General features: G+C 36.8%; 1 protein-coding gene across 33 annotated transcripts in view; it reads right to left on the reverse strand.

Annotated features, from left to right (window-relative positions):
- ATRX (ATRX chromatin remodeler) overlaps window positions 1–16,959 on the reverse strand; it is a 284,343-nt gene that overhangs the window by 35,893 nt on the left and 231,491 nt on the right. For all 33 annotated transcript variants that reach the window (XM_074030193.1, XM_074030191.1, XM_074030181.1 and 30 more), the window contains one exon: window positions 16,289–16,483. In XM_074030193.1, coding sequence (XP_073886294.1) covers window positions 16,289–16,483 — 195 coding nt within the window. The remainder of the gene's footprint in view (window positions 1–16,288; window positions 16,484–16,959) is intronic.

Here is a 16,959-nt window from a genome sequence, read left to right on the forward strand (position 1 = left end):
AAAACACCCCTCAGCAAATGCAAAAGAATGGAAATCATAACAGTCTCTCAGACCACAGAGCAATCAAATCAGAACTCGAGATTAAGAAACTCACTCAAAACTGCACAACTGCATGGAAACTGAACAACCTCCTCCTGAATGACTACTGGGTAAATAACAAAATTAAGGCAGAAATAAAGAAGTTCTTTGAAACCAATGAGAACAAAGAGACAACGTACCAGAATCTCTGGGACACATTTAAAGCAGTGTGTAGAGGGAAATTTATAGCACTAAATGCCCACAAGAGAAAGCAGGAAAGATCTAAAATCGACACCCTAACATCACAATTAAAAGAATTAGAGAAGCAAAAGCAAACAAATTCAAAAGCTAGCAGAAGACAAGAAATAACTAAGATCAGAGAAGAACCGAAAGAGATAGAGACACAAAAAAACCTTCAAAAAAAATCAATGAATCCAGGAGCTGGTTGTCTGAAAAGATCAACAAAATAGATAGACTGCTAGCCAGACTGATAAAAAAGAAAAGAGAGAAGAATCAAATAGATGCAATAAAAAATGATAAAGGGGATATCACCACTGATCACACAGAAATAAAAACTACCATCAGAGAATACTAAAAATACCTCTGCACAAATAAACTAGAAAATTTAGAAGAAACTGATGAATTCCTGGACACATACACTCTCCCAAGTCTAAACAAGGAAGAAGTCGAATCCGTGAATAGACCAATAACAAGTTCTGAAATTGAGGCAGTAATAGCCTACAAACCAAAAAAAGTCCAGAACCAGATGGATTCACAGCCGAATTCTATCAGAGCTGGTACCATTCCTTTTGAAAGGATGGTACCAGGAGCTGGTACCATTCCTTTTGAAACTATTCCAAACAATAGAAAAAGAGGGAATTCTCCCTAACTCATTTTATGAGGCCAACATCATCCTGATACCAAAACCTGGCAGAGACACAACAAAAAAAGAAAATTTCAGGCCAATATTCTTGATGAACATCGATGAAATCCTCAGTAAAATACTGACCATCTGAATCTAGCAGCACATCAAAAAGCTTATCCACTACAATCAAGTTGGCTTCATCCCTGGGATGCAAGGCTGCTTCAACATACACAAATCAATAAACATAATCCATCACATAAACAGAACCAATGACAAAAACTATGATTATCTCAATAGATGCAGAAAAGACCTTCGATATAATTCAACACCCCTTCATGCTAAAAACTCTCAATAAATTAGGTATTGATGGAACGTATCTCAAAATAATAAGAGCTATTTATGACAAACCCACAGCCAATATCATACTGAATGGGCAAAAACTGAAAGCATTCCCTTTGAAAACCAGCACAAGACAAGGATGCCCTCTCTCACCACTCCTATTCAACATAGTATTGGAAGTTCTGCCCAGCGCAATCAGGCAAGAGAAAGAAATAAAGGGTATTCAAATAGGAAAAGAGAAAGTCAAATTGTTTGCAGATGACATGACTGTATATTTAGAAAACTCCATCTCTCAGCCCAAAATCTCCTTAAGCTGATAAGCAACTTCAGCAGTCTCAGAATACAAAATCAATGTGCAAAAACCACAAGCATTCCTATACACCAATAACAGACAAACAGAGAGCCAAATCATGAGTGAACTCCCATTCACAATTACTACTAAGAGAATAAAATACCTAGGAATACAACTTACAAGGGATGTGAAAGACCTCTTCACGGAGAACTACAAACCACTGTTCAAGGAAATAAAGAGAGGACACAAACAAATGGAAAAACATTCCATGCTCAAAGACAGGAAGAATAAATATCATGAAAATGGCCATACTGCCCAAACTAATTTATAGATTCAATGTTGTCCCCATCAAGCTACCACTGACTTTATTCACATAATTGGACAAAACTACTCTAAACTTCAAATGGAACCAGAAAAGAGCCTGCAAAGCCAAGACAATCCTAAGCAAAAAGAACAAAGCTGGAGGCATCATGCTACCTGACTTCAAACTATACCACAAGGCTCCAGTAACCAAAACAGCATGGTACTGGTACCAAAACAGAGATATAGACCAATGGAACAAAACAGAGGCCTCAGAAATAACACCACACATCTACAACCATCTGATCTTTGACAAACCTGACACAAACAAGCAATGGGGAAAGGATGCCCTATTTAATCAATGGTGTTGGGAAAACTGGTTAGCCATATGCAGAAAACTGAAACTGGACCCCCTCCTTACACCTTATACAAAAATTAACTCAAGATGGATTAAAGACTTAAACGTAAGACCTAAAACCATACTAAAAGAAAACCTAGGCAATACCATTCAAGACATGGGCAAAGACTTCACATCTAAAACACCAAAAGCAATGGCAACAAAAGCCAAAATTGACAAATGGGATGTAATTAAACTAAAAAGCCTATGCACACAGCAAAAGAAACAATCATCAGAGTGAACAGACAACCTACAGAATGGGAGAAAATTTTTGCAATCTATCCATCTGACAAAGGGCTAATATCCATAATCTACAGAGAATTTAAACAAATGTACAAGAAAAAAACAAACAACCCTATTAAAAAGTGGGCAAAGTACATGAACATAAATGTCTAATTCACATAAAATATTTAATTTTTCATAATAACTCTATGAAGCAAATACAATTATCATCCCCATATTATGGATGAAACTACTCACATGGCAAACCAGCATAGGCTGCTAGCTCCCGCCCTCAAAACCAACTCTGCAGAAACTATAGAAGAGAAAAGGAAATATGAATTCCAGAAACTTATAGATAATGTGTGCATATGTGCATGTGCACACACACAGACATCCCTGGGGTATCAACTGGCATCATATGCTATCTGAAATACAGTTACTGAAACAGATGAAATAAGGGAAGATACTACCAACATGGAATTCAAACTAATTTAAGAGTCTAAATGAAATACTAGGAATTTTAAAAAAAAGTTGAAAAACTAACTCAGTATAAACAGCAGGAGGGGTACACTTGAATATCTTATTGAATTAGGAGATAAGACTGAGATACTCTTCCAGAAGATAGAAAGAATAAAGAAATAGGAATGCAAAAGAAAAACTAAAAGATATGGAGGCTAAAAGAGCAGGCATTCAGATAACAGTCTCAGAAAGAAACAAAAAATGGAAAGGATGGTATTTTTGAAGAACTAATGGACATACATTTCTCAGAAGTATAGATGAAAAAAATGAGGCACAGAAGTCAGATATTTTGACTAAGATTAAGATTCAAACGCTGGTCTTGCCCCAGGACCCCTGTTCTTAACCACTCTGCTACACTGACTTGGGGCTAAGGATAAGTAAGTTCAGCACCAAAGACAATTCAGGAGGACTAGGATCAGTTCTGACACCATAAGATTGTGTAGTAACTAGATGAAATCTGTACCTTCCCCAATATTATACACCCTGATAACATTGAATGTGCCTTTCCATAAACCCACAGTATTGATTAAAGCAGTGTAAAGTCATATCAAACCTCAATTTACTTCTCCACAAGCTTAATCATATAGAATATGAATGTCAGGATAGCATAGTGTAATGGTTAAAGAGTGTGGAAACTAGAGTCATAGCACTGAGTTCAAGCCCCAGTGCCACCACTTTCCATGCCATAATTTCATCAGAAAATAGAAAAATTTGTACCTGCTTCGTAAGGATTAAATAAGATAATGCTAGTAAAATCCTTAGCACAGTGCCTGGCATAAACTTTGCTCAATAAAGGTTAGATACTGTTTGTTTTTTTAATTCAAAGATTTAGCTGATAACTATTGTAAAGTCAAATTATACTACTACATACCTTGTACACACAACAGTGGTGGACCTGGTCAAAAATAGATTCCCAAGGCCTACCTCCAGAAATTCTGATTCAGTAGGTCTTAGCTGAAGCCAGGAATCTGCATTTTTTTTGAGACAGAGTCTCACTCTGTCACCCAGGCTGGAGTGTAGTGGTACAAACTTGGCTCACTGCAGCCTCGACCTTCTGGGTTCAAGGGATCCTCTCAACTCAGTCTCCCAAACAGCTGAGACTACAGGTGCATGCCACCAAGCCTGGCTAAGTTTCGTAGAGACAGAGTCTTGCCATGTTGCCCAGGCTGATCTTGAACTCCTGGGTTCAAACAATCCTTCCAACCCGGCCTCCCAAAGTGCTGGGATTAGAGGTGTGTGCCACTGTGTTCGACTAGGAATCTGCATTTTTATCATGATTCTTGATGCATGTTAGTCCAAGAAGTACACACAAGGAAAAACACTATTTGAAAGGCATGTCAACTATTGCCTCACAACATTCAGCTTGCAATTTTAGCACAAAAATTCATTTGTTCACATAGCACATTTTTATTGAATACTTGCTATGTGCTATATTATGTATTATGCCAGGTATTGGGGATAGAGTGATGAAAATGCATTGATATAGTTCTTGCCCTCCTAGGCTAATAGGAAGTTTATATTCTAGAGAGAATATTTTAATTTGTCTATTAAGTAAAAAAGCTTACCATTTAATTCATTTATTAAATGAGCATTTACTAAATACAAACCTGGTATTTTAAATTTCAGGATTTCTATGATCTTAAGCAGCAAATATTTCTAGTACTTCCAGCTCTCCATAAGGAGACACTTTTTAAAGTCTATCCTAAACTCTCCCCAGTAGAATCCTGCATACCATCCCCAACTCTGCCCTCCACACCAACACTGCCAGCAAGGCTGCCTTATCTACATTGATGTTTCCACTGACAATTATTTGTAAGACAACTTGCCAGATTTAGGGAGGCTGCCATCTCAGGGTATCATTGGCTCCATGGTCTCTGTAACCCAAATGTTTTCCCTAAAAGGCTAGGTAAATGGCTCCTTAACAGTTTTTCTTGTGTCATAAGGTGGTACAATAAAAAATAAGACAAAACAGCACTATAAATAAAGTATGGTCAGTCTGTTAACAAGTATTTATTGTGTAGTTTGTGGAGGGAAAATAGAAGCATCTCTTTACTTTTGAAAATTACTACAGAAGCATCAGCTGGCTATAAGGTAGACTTTCTTCTAAAGTTGCCTATATTATTTAAGAAAAAAAAACCCTTTCCATGTTCTTTGTCAACCGTAGGCTAACTTTTTGAAAGTGAAGATCAATATCTAATAAATATTATATTCCTTCCTGATTACAATTGATCTCTGAGGGAATGCAAGCCTCAAATACCTATGTCTTCTACAGCTTAGCTGAGATGATCTCCTCTGGCTCCTAAATGTCTTTAGTTTTTTACTGATCTGTCATATATCAAGCTTAACTTTCTACTCAGGATCAGGACCTCACATGACTCCTCTGAAATTCCAAAAATGTGAGTCCATACGTATTTCAGAGAAATTAACCTAGTATAATGGTAATATTAATAACAATTATGGAAACAAAAACAGCAGCTAACATTTGAGCACTTACTATGCGCTAGGTAGCATGTTTACATGAATTACTTTCTCTGCGAGAGAAGTACTGGCACTATTCTTCTTCAGAAAAATGAGGCTTAGAAAGCTTACATGGTTTGCCTAAGATTACATCTGAAAAAGGGTGGTTGGCAAGTTATTTAGGAGAAGGCTTAAACAAACTGCTCTTTTTACTTGGCATCAACCACCCCAGCAAAAAATAGGAGACTTTTGTAATCTGCAAAGAAATGGTAGAATTCAAACAATTTTTCTGATGCTTGTTATTTTTTCTGGTGGTCTATTCATATTCAGATTAATAACAATCATTTTTATACTAGTAAATACAAATATAGGAATAATATTCAAACTTGTTTTATTAAAGAAAAAAAAAAAAATCCTAAACCTGTGATTAAAAAAGGCAAAGAAGTAGGAGACAATGACATCAAACCTCATATATGCTTCAATTATGAGCATGGCTTCCTAGAGGTATATGACAACAATTATTAGGTTCACATACCACCATAGGTTCACACCCCATAGGCTACTAACACCTACCCTACAATTAAATGTGTCATTTTGAACCTTTATTCTCAAAAGTAAATGTATGCAGGTTAACAGAAAGTTCCTGATATAGGTGGATTAGCTATTTCATACTTTACATCAAATTATTTTAATGGAATGTATTTCACTCTGGTATTAAGAATGACTAAGATGAAACCTTATATTACCATCTGCCAGCTAATAAAACTGTATAATAACATCTCTGTTCAGTAAATTATGCTTTGAAGCATTAAAGTTTGAATACAGGACTAAAGAAAGGAGAGAACATTGCACACAAATTCAGCGTAGAGAAAGCAAACCTAAAGCCTCATTTAAGATACTTTAATTTAAATCCTCATTTTGTTCTCCCTGTAATCATCAAGTAGTTCACATTTAAAAAGGCATACATAGCACAGTGCTGGAAAAGGGAAGTATAAAAAAAATTCTATGCCAGTTTTACTGGCTTTTGTTTTCTTAAAAAAGGGTACAGAGTAGGCTGTGTATACTGTACTTAAGAGGAACAAAACACCCACTTAAGCATATTCTGAAATATAACCTTGGCTGCACATGGTGACTCATGCCTGTAATCTCCGCACTTTGGGAGGCCAGGAGTTCGAGACCAGCCTGGCCAACATGGCGAAACCCCATCTCTACGAAAAATACAAAAATTGAGCCAGGCGTGGTGGCACATGCCTATAATCCCAGCTACTCAGGTGGCTGAGGCATGAGAATCGCTTGAACCACAAGAGGCGGAGGTTGCAGGGAGCTGAGATCGCACCACTGCACTCCAGCCTGGGCGACAGAGTGAGACTGTCTCAAAATAAAATAAAACATGACCTTGACCAAGATTTTCGTCTCTGATATCTGTATAATTAGTAAGTTTATTACCAGAAAATGTACTTTCTCTAACATAATTTACATAAATGATAACAGGTTAGCTATCAATTTAGCATTTTAAACACAAGCCATCAAGAATAAGTTAACAAATCTAAATTGCTAGAAACTTGTGTTAAACTACTTATAAGTCTAGATCGTGCTACAGTTTCAAAATGGCTGAGAAACATTATCCTGAACAACTAAAGAGATGCACAGATACTTTTGGTAGAGATGATTCAGGAGGCCTTTAAATCAACTTATTAAAAAATAGGTTTGCAGGACTTCAAGGCTATTATATTTCCAAAAGGGAAAAGCGGTAACAGTAAGAATCCAATGAGGGGATTTAAAATAATAAAGTGAACAGGCGTAGTGGCTCATGCCTGTAATCCTAACACTTTGGGAGGCCGAGGCAGAAGGATCACTTGATGCCAGGAGTTCAAGACCAGCCTAGGCAACAGAACGAGATCTTGTCTCAAAAATGAAATGAAATGAAATAAAATAAAAATAATAAAGTAATAAGCAGAGTGGTGAATGAAGCCGACTAAGATAGCAAATTAAGCATATAACTGAAGATACAAATTAAAGCTCCAATTCTCTTCCTTCCACAAACCCACTGTGACAGACTAACCAATCTTCATCTCAATTTTACTGCTTGAAAAGTAAGTCTAATTCCAATACTGCTTTTCAATGATATATGAATCACTAAGGAACACCATAAAGGCAACTAGAATTTCAAAAGTCCAGATAAAAGTGCCAAGCATTGCATTATTCACTAAGGATAGTGAAGGAAGCACAGAATGCAGTTCTTGCCTTTAAAGAGGTACAAAGACAAAGACAAGGAAAATAGTCAAGTGGCTAATTACGTCTGAGGTATTAAATCAAATTAGAAGTAGAGAAGTGAAAACTGAACAAGAACAGAAATGGAGAAACAGGAATTAAGTAATAATGACCTAAAGAGGAAGTGATGAAGCAGAAAGAGATATAGTAATCACATATCAAGTAAGTTAAAAAGAAGTGCTTTTGGGACTACCACAAGACAAAAAACCAAACAAAACAAAAAAAACCTCGTAAAAGGCATGGAATTTAATTATTACTTAGATAACAGTAACTGAAAGGATGAAAATGTATCATTTTTAGCAGTCTTTCATCTTAAAAATCATGGACAAGAAGGAAGGTGTTTGCAATTGTACTATAATAACAGAAACCAACTTCAAAATACCTTGAATAAAAGCAGCTTCAAATACCAAAAAATCCCTCGCCATGAATATCAAAACGTACCAAGATATCCCTCGCCATGAATATCAAAATGTACCCATTTCAGATGACCAATTTTCAAATTCTATTAAAATAGTGGCAATGTTACATGAAATTCTAATTATAAATCAAGGGAACATTAATATTTACTGAGTATCTACATTATGTCCAGTACTTCTCTGTCTCCATTGCTAACACCTCATTTCAGGCCTGCATTACCTCTCCCACCCGAATCATTTTAATAGCATCCTAACAAGTATCTTAATATCCATTTCTTTTCTCTGATCCATCCTCCACACTGATACATAAAATGATTTATTTCTAAAATGAAAATGTGACAGTAGTCTCTTGCTTAAAATTTTTGTTAAGTAGATACCACAACCTATAATACAATGTACAAACTAACTTCTATTATTTGATTCCCACCTACCTTTCCAGTCTTTTCTTTTATCTCTTCCCACACTCACCCTTACTTTACCACTATCTCCTTATACTCTTATTCATTTTTAACTACTTGAGGTTCTTCAAACTTATCATGCCATGTTATGCATGTTTCTTTTTTTCTATTCCCCATTTTGAAGGGCCTTTTGCTCTTCTGCCCTCTTAGCAATGCAGTTACCCAGTTCTACTTTCAACATCTGTTCAAGCATATCAATATCCATCCCCAACTTTCCAAGAAAGAAATGAATATTCCTTCCTTGGTGCCTCTACAGATTTGTTATAGGATCTGTAACTCTTACTATATTACTTGTTTAAGGTAAGCTTTTTAGACCATAGCTTCTTGGGAACAGAATCCTAGACTTATTTATCAGTGTATCCTTAGAGACCAGTACAATTGGCATATCATAGGCACCCCAAAAAGTTTTAAATCAATGAATGAATAACCAAGCTTCATTATTCAAGATAAAATTTTTCAGCTGGGCAAGGTGGCTCACACCTGCAATCCCAGCATTTTGGGAGGCCGAGGCAGGTGAATCACCTGATGTTGGGAGTTTGAGACCAGCCTGGCCAACATGGTGAAACCCCATCTCTACTAAAAATATAAAAATTAGCTGGGTGTGGTGGCACATGTCTATAATCTCAGCTACTCAGGCTGAGGCACAAGAATCATTTCAACCCAGGAGGCGGAGGTTGCAGTGAGCCAAGATCACGCTGCTGCACTCCAGCCTGGGCAACAGAGCGAGACTCTGTCTCAAAGAAACAAAATAATTTTCGCTGCCTATCCCTTTAAAAGCTAGTCTATTATCAGTTGAGTCCTACCATTTATTTTCATGAAATGTCTGATTGAGCCCAAAATAATCACTCCAGGCCAATTTTCTAAAAGCCCAGATTCATCATACAACAGTCCCATTCAAGAACTTATAGTAAACATTATTTTAAAGCGCAGTGCCTCCATTTGCCTTTCATGGTTTTCCTACTTATCTAACCTCCACTCTTCATCAATGCCAGGCCAATTTCATCATCCCATAAGCCTGGTACATAAATTCTTACCTCTGCCCCTTTGCCCAAACTGTTCAATCTCTCATTCACACTTGATTCTTCCCTTTATCCAATTAAATATTAACCATCTTTTATAGGCCAACCAAGTCTGATTTTTCTCCCATCAAAATTGTATCTGAATGCTCCATCCTTCCCCTAACTATTATAAGCAAAGATACTCAGTACCAGTCATATTGGCACTTCATTCTTTCCCTTTTAAGAATGTTACTTTTTTTTCCCCAACCGGATTATCAGCTCCTTCAGGTATCTGATTGTACTCCCTTTATAGATCCCTCACAGTTTTTAGTTACTGTGATAGAAAGGCAACATGGCAAAGTGTTTTAAAAACTTTTTTAAAAAAAAGCAGGCATGTCCTCTCTTTGAATTAAATCTTATGTTGAAGTCCGATACATTAAAAAGATAAAAGAGGGGCTCTGACTGAAATGGGATGTGGGGATTAGAGTGTTGCTTGCCTGGCCCCTCTGTACTTGCTTAGCCACATGGTAGCAGCCCCTAAAGCATCTCCTGGGGTTCCCTGTAACACAGTTTGAAAACTACTGGGTTCACAATGAGATGCCATCTCACACCAGTTAGAATAACGATCATTTAAAAAGTCAGGAAACAACTGATGCTGGTGAGGATGTGGAGAAATAGGAATGGTTTTACACTGTTGGTGGGAGTGTAAATAAGTTCAACCATTGCGGAAGACAGTGTGGCGATTCCTCAAGGATCTAGAACTGGAAATATCATTTGACTCAGCAATCCCATTATAGGGAATACACCCAAAGGATTATAAATCATTCTACTATAAAGACATGCACACATATGTCTATTGCAGTACTATTTCCAATAGCAAAGACCTGGAACCAACCCAAATGCCCATCAATGACAGACTGGGTAAAGAAAATGTGGCACATACACACCAAGGAATACTATGCAGCCATAAAAATAACGAGTTCAAGTCCTTTGCAGGGACATGGATGAAGCTGGAAACCATCAACCACAGCAAACTAACACAAGAACAGAAAACCAAATACTGCATGCTCTCACTCATAAGTGGGAGTAGAACAATGAGAACACATGGACATAAGGAAGGTCACATCACACACTGGGGCCTGTCAGGGGGTGGGGGAAAGGGGAGGGAGAGCATTAGGACAAATACCTAATGCATGCAGGGCTAAAAATCTAGATGACAGGTTGATAGGTGCAGCAAACCACCATGGCACATGTATACCTATGTAAGAAACTGCATGTTCAGCACATGTATCCCAGATCTTAAAGTAAAAAAAAAAAAAAAAAAGAAAAAGGACCGGGTGCAGTGGCTCACACCTGTAATCCCTGCACTTTGGGAGGCCAAGGCAGGTGGATCACGAGGTCAGGAGTTCAAGACCAGCCTGGCCAAGATGGTGAAACTCTGTCTCTACTAAAAAACAAAAAATTTAGCCAGGCATGGTGGCAGGTGCCTGTAATTCCAGCCACTTGGAAGGCTGAGGCAGAGAATAGCTTGAACCCCGGAGGCGGAGGTTGCAGTAAGCTGAGATCACTCCACTGCACTCCAGCCTGGGCGATAGAGCGAGACTCGTCTCAAAAAAAAAAAAGTTATAAAAGGAAATGTCCTTGACACAGTAAAGGCCATTTATGAAACCCCACAGGTCATATCACACTCAATGGGGAAAAATTAAAAGCTTTATCTCTAAGATCAGGAACAAGATAAGGATGCCCACCTCTCATCACTTCTCTTTAACACAGTACTGGAAGTACTACCAAGAGCAATTAGACAAGAAAAACAAATAAAAGGCATCCAAATCAGAAATAAAGAATTAAAATCATCCTAGTTTGCAGAGGACATGATCCTATATATAGAAATCCCTAAGGACTCCACTAAAACACTATTAGAACTAATAAGTTCAGTAACATTGGAGGCTACGAAATCAACATACAAAACTCAGTTTCATTTTTTTACATGAAAATAATCAGAAAAAGAAATCAAGAAAACAATGCCATTTATAGTAGTATGAAAACAAACAAAATGCTTAGGAATAAATTTAACCAATGAAGTGAAAGATCTGTACACTGAAAACTGAAAAACACTGATGAAAGAAATTGAACACAAATAGTCTACGTTTTGTGTATTAGCAAAATTAATACTGTTAGAATGTACACACTACCCAAAGTGACATACAGATTCAACACAATCCCCATCAAAATTCCGAAGAAATTCAACTTGAAAAAAAGAAAAAGCAATCCTAAAATGTGTATGGAACCACAAAACACCCCAAATAGTGAATACAATTGTGACAAAGAAAATCAAAGGTGGAGGCATTTCCTGGTTTCAAATTATATTACAAAGCAAAGTAATTAAAACATTATGGTGGTCAGGTGCGGTGGCTCATGCCTGTAATCCCAGCACTTTGGCAGGCCAAGGCGCGTGGATTGGTTGAGGTCAGGAGTTCGAGACCAGCCTGGCCAACATGGTGAAACCCTGTCTCTACCAAAAATACAAAAATTAGCACTCCAGCCTGAGTGACATAGTAAGACTCTGTCTCAAAATAATAATAATAATAATAATAATAATAATAATAATAATAGGGGCCAGGTGCAGTGGCTCACGCCTGTAATCCCACCACTTTGGGAGGCTGAGGTGGGCCGATGACCTGAGGTCCTGAGTTTGAGACCAGCCTGGCCAACATGGCGAAACCCCATCTCTACTAAAAACACAAAAATTAGCTGGGCATGGTGGCATGTGCCTGTAATCCCAGCTACTTGGGAGGCTGAGGCAGGAGAATAGCTTGAGCCTGGGAGGCAGAGGTTGCGGTGAGCAGACTATGCCATTGCATTCCATCCTGGGCTACAGAACAAGACTGTGTCTTAATAATAATAATAATAATAATAATAACAAGAACAAGAATAACAACATTGAATACAAATGGACTAAATTCTCCAATCGAAAAACACAGACTGGCCAAATGGATGCAAAAACAACGGCCATTGGTCAGTTGCCTACCAAGAAATACACTTCTCCTATAAAAACACACATAGACTAAAATAAAGGGATGAAAAAAAGATATATTCCATGCCAATGGAAACCGAAAAAGAGCCTATAAAAAAGTCACTATACTTAGACAAAATAGATTTCAAGATTAAAAACCGTAAGAAGAGACAAAAAAGGTCACTACATACTAATAAAGGGGTAAGTTCAGCAAGAGGATATAATTATTTTATTTATTTATTTAAAGATGGAGTCTCCCCTGTCGCCCAGGCTGCAGTGCAGTGGCGGGATCTTGGCTTACTGAAACCTCTGCCTCCCAGATTCAAGCGATTCTCCTGCCTCAGCCTCCAAAGTAGCTGCGATTATAGGGGCCCACCACCAACCCCGGTTAATTTTTGTATTTTTAGTAGAGACAGGGTTTCACCATGTTGGCCAGGTAGTCTCAAACTTCTGACCCAAAGTGATCTGCCCACCTCAGCCTCCTGAAGTGCTGGGATTACAGGTGTGAGACACCATGCCCGGACAGGATATAATAATTTTAAATATATATGCACCCAACACTGGAGCAGCCAGATATACAAAGGAAACATTATTAGAGTGAGAGAGAGAGATAGGCCCCCAGTACAGTAATAGCTGGAGACTTCAACACCACAGTTTCAGTGTTGGACAGATAATCCAGACAGAAAATCAACAAAGAAATATCAGACTTAATCTGCACTATAGACCAAATACACAAAATAGATAATTTAAAGAATATTTCATTTAATGGCTGCATTATACATACTCTTCTCTCCAGCACATGGATCATTCTCAAGGAGACACCGTATGTTAAGCCAAAAACAGTATTTAAAATTCCAATAAACTGAAATCACATCAAGTATCTTCTCTGACCACAATGAATTAAAACTAGAAATCAGTAACAAGAGAAATTTTTGATATTCTGAACACACGAAAAATAAACAATATACTCTTGAATAACCAGTGGGTTAGTGAAGAAATTGAAAAAGAAGTTAAAAATTTCTTGAAACAAATAATAATGGAAACACAACATACCAAAAACCTATGGGATACAGTGAAATCAGTACTCAGAAGGAAGTTTATAGCTGTAAGTACCAACATCAAAGAAAGTAGAAAAACTTTGAATAAACAACCTAACGATGCATCTTAAGGAAGTAAAAGCAAGAGAAGAAAAGTAGAAAAGATCAATGAAACAAACACTTGGTTTTTTGAAAAGATAAAGTCCACAAACCTTTAGCCAGACTTCTTAAGAAAAAAAAGAAAGAATACCCAAATAAATGAAATCAGAGATGGAAAAGGAGACATTAAAACTGACACCACAGAAATTTAAATGACCATTAGAGGCTACTATGACCAACTATATGCCAATAAATTGGAAAACCTAGAAGAAATGGACAAATTCCTAGACACATGCAATCTACTAAGATTGAACCAGGAAGAAATCCAAAACCCGAACAGACCAATAACAACTAATGAGATCAAAGTAATAATAAAAAGTCTCCAAAGCAAAGAAAACCTAGAGACCCCAATTTACCTAAATAATTTTCATTCTAGGTTCACGGGTACATGTGCGGGTAAATTTACCCCAATTTATGTGCACGTGTACCCCTGAACCTAAAATGAAAATGTAAAATAAAATAAACATATTATGGCATGTAAAGCCCCAACCCCACTCCCCAAAGAAAAATTAAAAAATGAAAAGCCAGGTACCTAATACCTTCACTGCTGAATTTTACCAAACATTCCAAGAAGTACTAATTCCAATCCTCCTCAAACTATTCTGAAAAATAGAGAAGGAATACTTCCAAATTCTTTCTGAGACCAGTATTACAACGATACCGAAACCAGACAAAGACACATCAAAAAAGGAAAACTACAGGCCAATATTCCTGATGATCATTCACACAAAAATCCTCAACAAAATACTAGCAAAACAAATTGAACAACACATTAAAAAGGTCATTCATCATGACCAAGTGGGATCTATCCTAGGGATGCAACGATGGCTCAGTTTATGGATATCAGCCGAGTGCGATGGCTCATACCTGTAGTCCCAGCACTTCGGGAGGTCGAGGTGGGAGGATCCCTTGAGCCCAGGAGCTCAAGACGAGCCTGGGCAACATAAAGAGACCTCACCTCTACAAACAAACAAACAAACAAACCAGAAAAACACATACATACATACACACATATAAATATATATACACACACACACACACAAACACGGAAAATCAATGTGATACATCATATCAACAAAACGAAGGATAAAAACCATATAATCATTTCAATTCATGCTGGAAACGCATGTGATAATATTCAACATCCCTTCATAATAAAAAGCCCTAAAAACTTGGGTATCAGAAGAACATACTTCAACATATTAAAACTATATACGACAGACCCACACCTTCTATCATACTGAATGGGAAAAAACTCCAAAGTCTTTGCTCTAAGATCTTGAACACAACAAGGTTGCCCACTTTCACTACTGTTATTTAACATCATACAGGAAGTCCTAGTAAGAGTAATCAAAAAAGACAAAGAAATAAAGCACATACAAATGGGAAAGGAAGAAGTCAAATTATCCTTGTTTGCAGATGACATGACCTTATATTTGGGGGAAAAACAACAACAACAAAAAAACTAAAGACTCCAGTGGGGAGCGGGAGGGCAGGGGAGTGGGGAGAGAAGAAAAGAGAAGAGAGAAAGAAAACTACTGGGTTCAAATTCTAGCTGTAACACTTACTGGTCATGTACCCTTGTGTAATCACAAACTCTAAGTCTCAGCTTCCTGAGATAATGTGTATGAGACAGGCCTTTATAAACCTTAAAGTTTTCCATAAATTTGAAGAATATTTAAACTTCACAAGACATAAGCTAAGCTGACTACATTATACCATCTTAACAGTTTTATCACACAATATTACTGATTGTGAAAGCATTCTGTATTTTAAAGTCCAGATTTATTTAAACTAAAATAAAGCATCCTAAATGTTATTCAATTCTGGAAATCCCAGGTCCTCGGCTTTGTTTCTTGTATTTGAAAATAACTTTCTAATCTCCATTTGGAGGACAAACAAATATAATGATTAAGAGTAATGCTTTTGAGTTGGTCAGATATGATTTGAAGGCCAGCTTCATGATATGGTATGTAAACTCGGGTAAGTTCCCTAACATCTCTGAACCTCAATTTCCTCATCTTGAAAATGAAAACAGGACTATCTGCTTTTCAGTTGCTGCTGGATTGAGGGAGATAATCTGAACAATGTCTTGTTTTTCTTAGTATGCTCTCACAGTATACCTCTCAAAGTCAGCAAATAATAAATGTTTATAAAATTAATTGGTTTCTTGCAACCCGAAATTCACCATAAGAATAAATTCAAAGTAATTCCCCCTTTTCTAATTGGAAAATTTGTCTGCTACTTCTCATAAAAGTTGAAGTGTAAAGTATATTAGAAAATATGCTAATTAGATATATGTGGCAAAAAATATGTGTTTCAGAATATACTTTTTGTGGTGCTATATGGAGAATTGATCAAGCACCCTATCATTTATAATTTTCTAGACAAAATTCATTAAATATAATTTTATTCTCCTTGAAAAATTCTGAAATATAGCCTTAATCAGATGACTAACTTTCATATTAGTAGTAAAATTTCTTTAGTCCATGTTGGTTTGTTAAGCCAGTGATCTAAATATTTTTACCTTTGGCAGCATGGGAGTATCCCTCTTCTTCTTCTTTTCTGAATTAGGGTCATCTAATAAGTCTGGCTCAAAAGTATAAAGTTCAGTAAGCTCATTCATAGTAAAATGACGCTCCACCTGCTGCTGATCAACAACTCGAAAAGACAGTGACTGCTTAGTTACTTGCCGATCATAAATCTTATCTTCCATGGTTCCCTTTGTAAAAAGAAGGAAGAATATACAAAAAAATTAAATTTTGTAAGCATGAAACTTAATCAAGGATAAATACAGTTACTGGTTAATATGAAATGGTAAAACTTCATGGTAATATATTGCCATAAAGAAAAACTCATCAGCAATTTTGCTTAATTCATGAAAGATTTCATCTGTTTAGCATAGTTTACCATAACAAATAAAATTACATTACTGATAATTATTCTATATTATCTGACCAAAACGCATTCATGTGTTGCTTTATTTATTTCTGCACTCCGTAGAAGGAGGACAGCAGGCAGATACCAGAGTAAATAGAAATAAAGGGACAGACACAAAAAACATTTAGGTAAATATTGAAGTTAGAAGGCAAGAGAGCAGTTTGATTCCTTTTCAATATAATATAATAAGCTATCAACAAACACCATAAACTGCCTTTATATCATCTTATTGTCTACGATTTCAAGACAGAAAACAAA

The sequence above is a fragment of the Macaca fascicularis genome, chromosome X (assembly GCF_037993035.2).
Source record: "Macaca fascicularis isolate 582-1 chromosome X, T2T-MFA8v1.1".
NCBI lineage: Eukaryota > Metazoa > Chordata > Mammalia > Primates > Cercopithecidae > Macaca > Macaca fascicularis.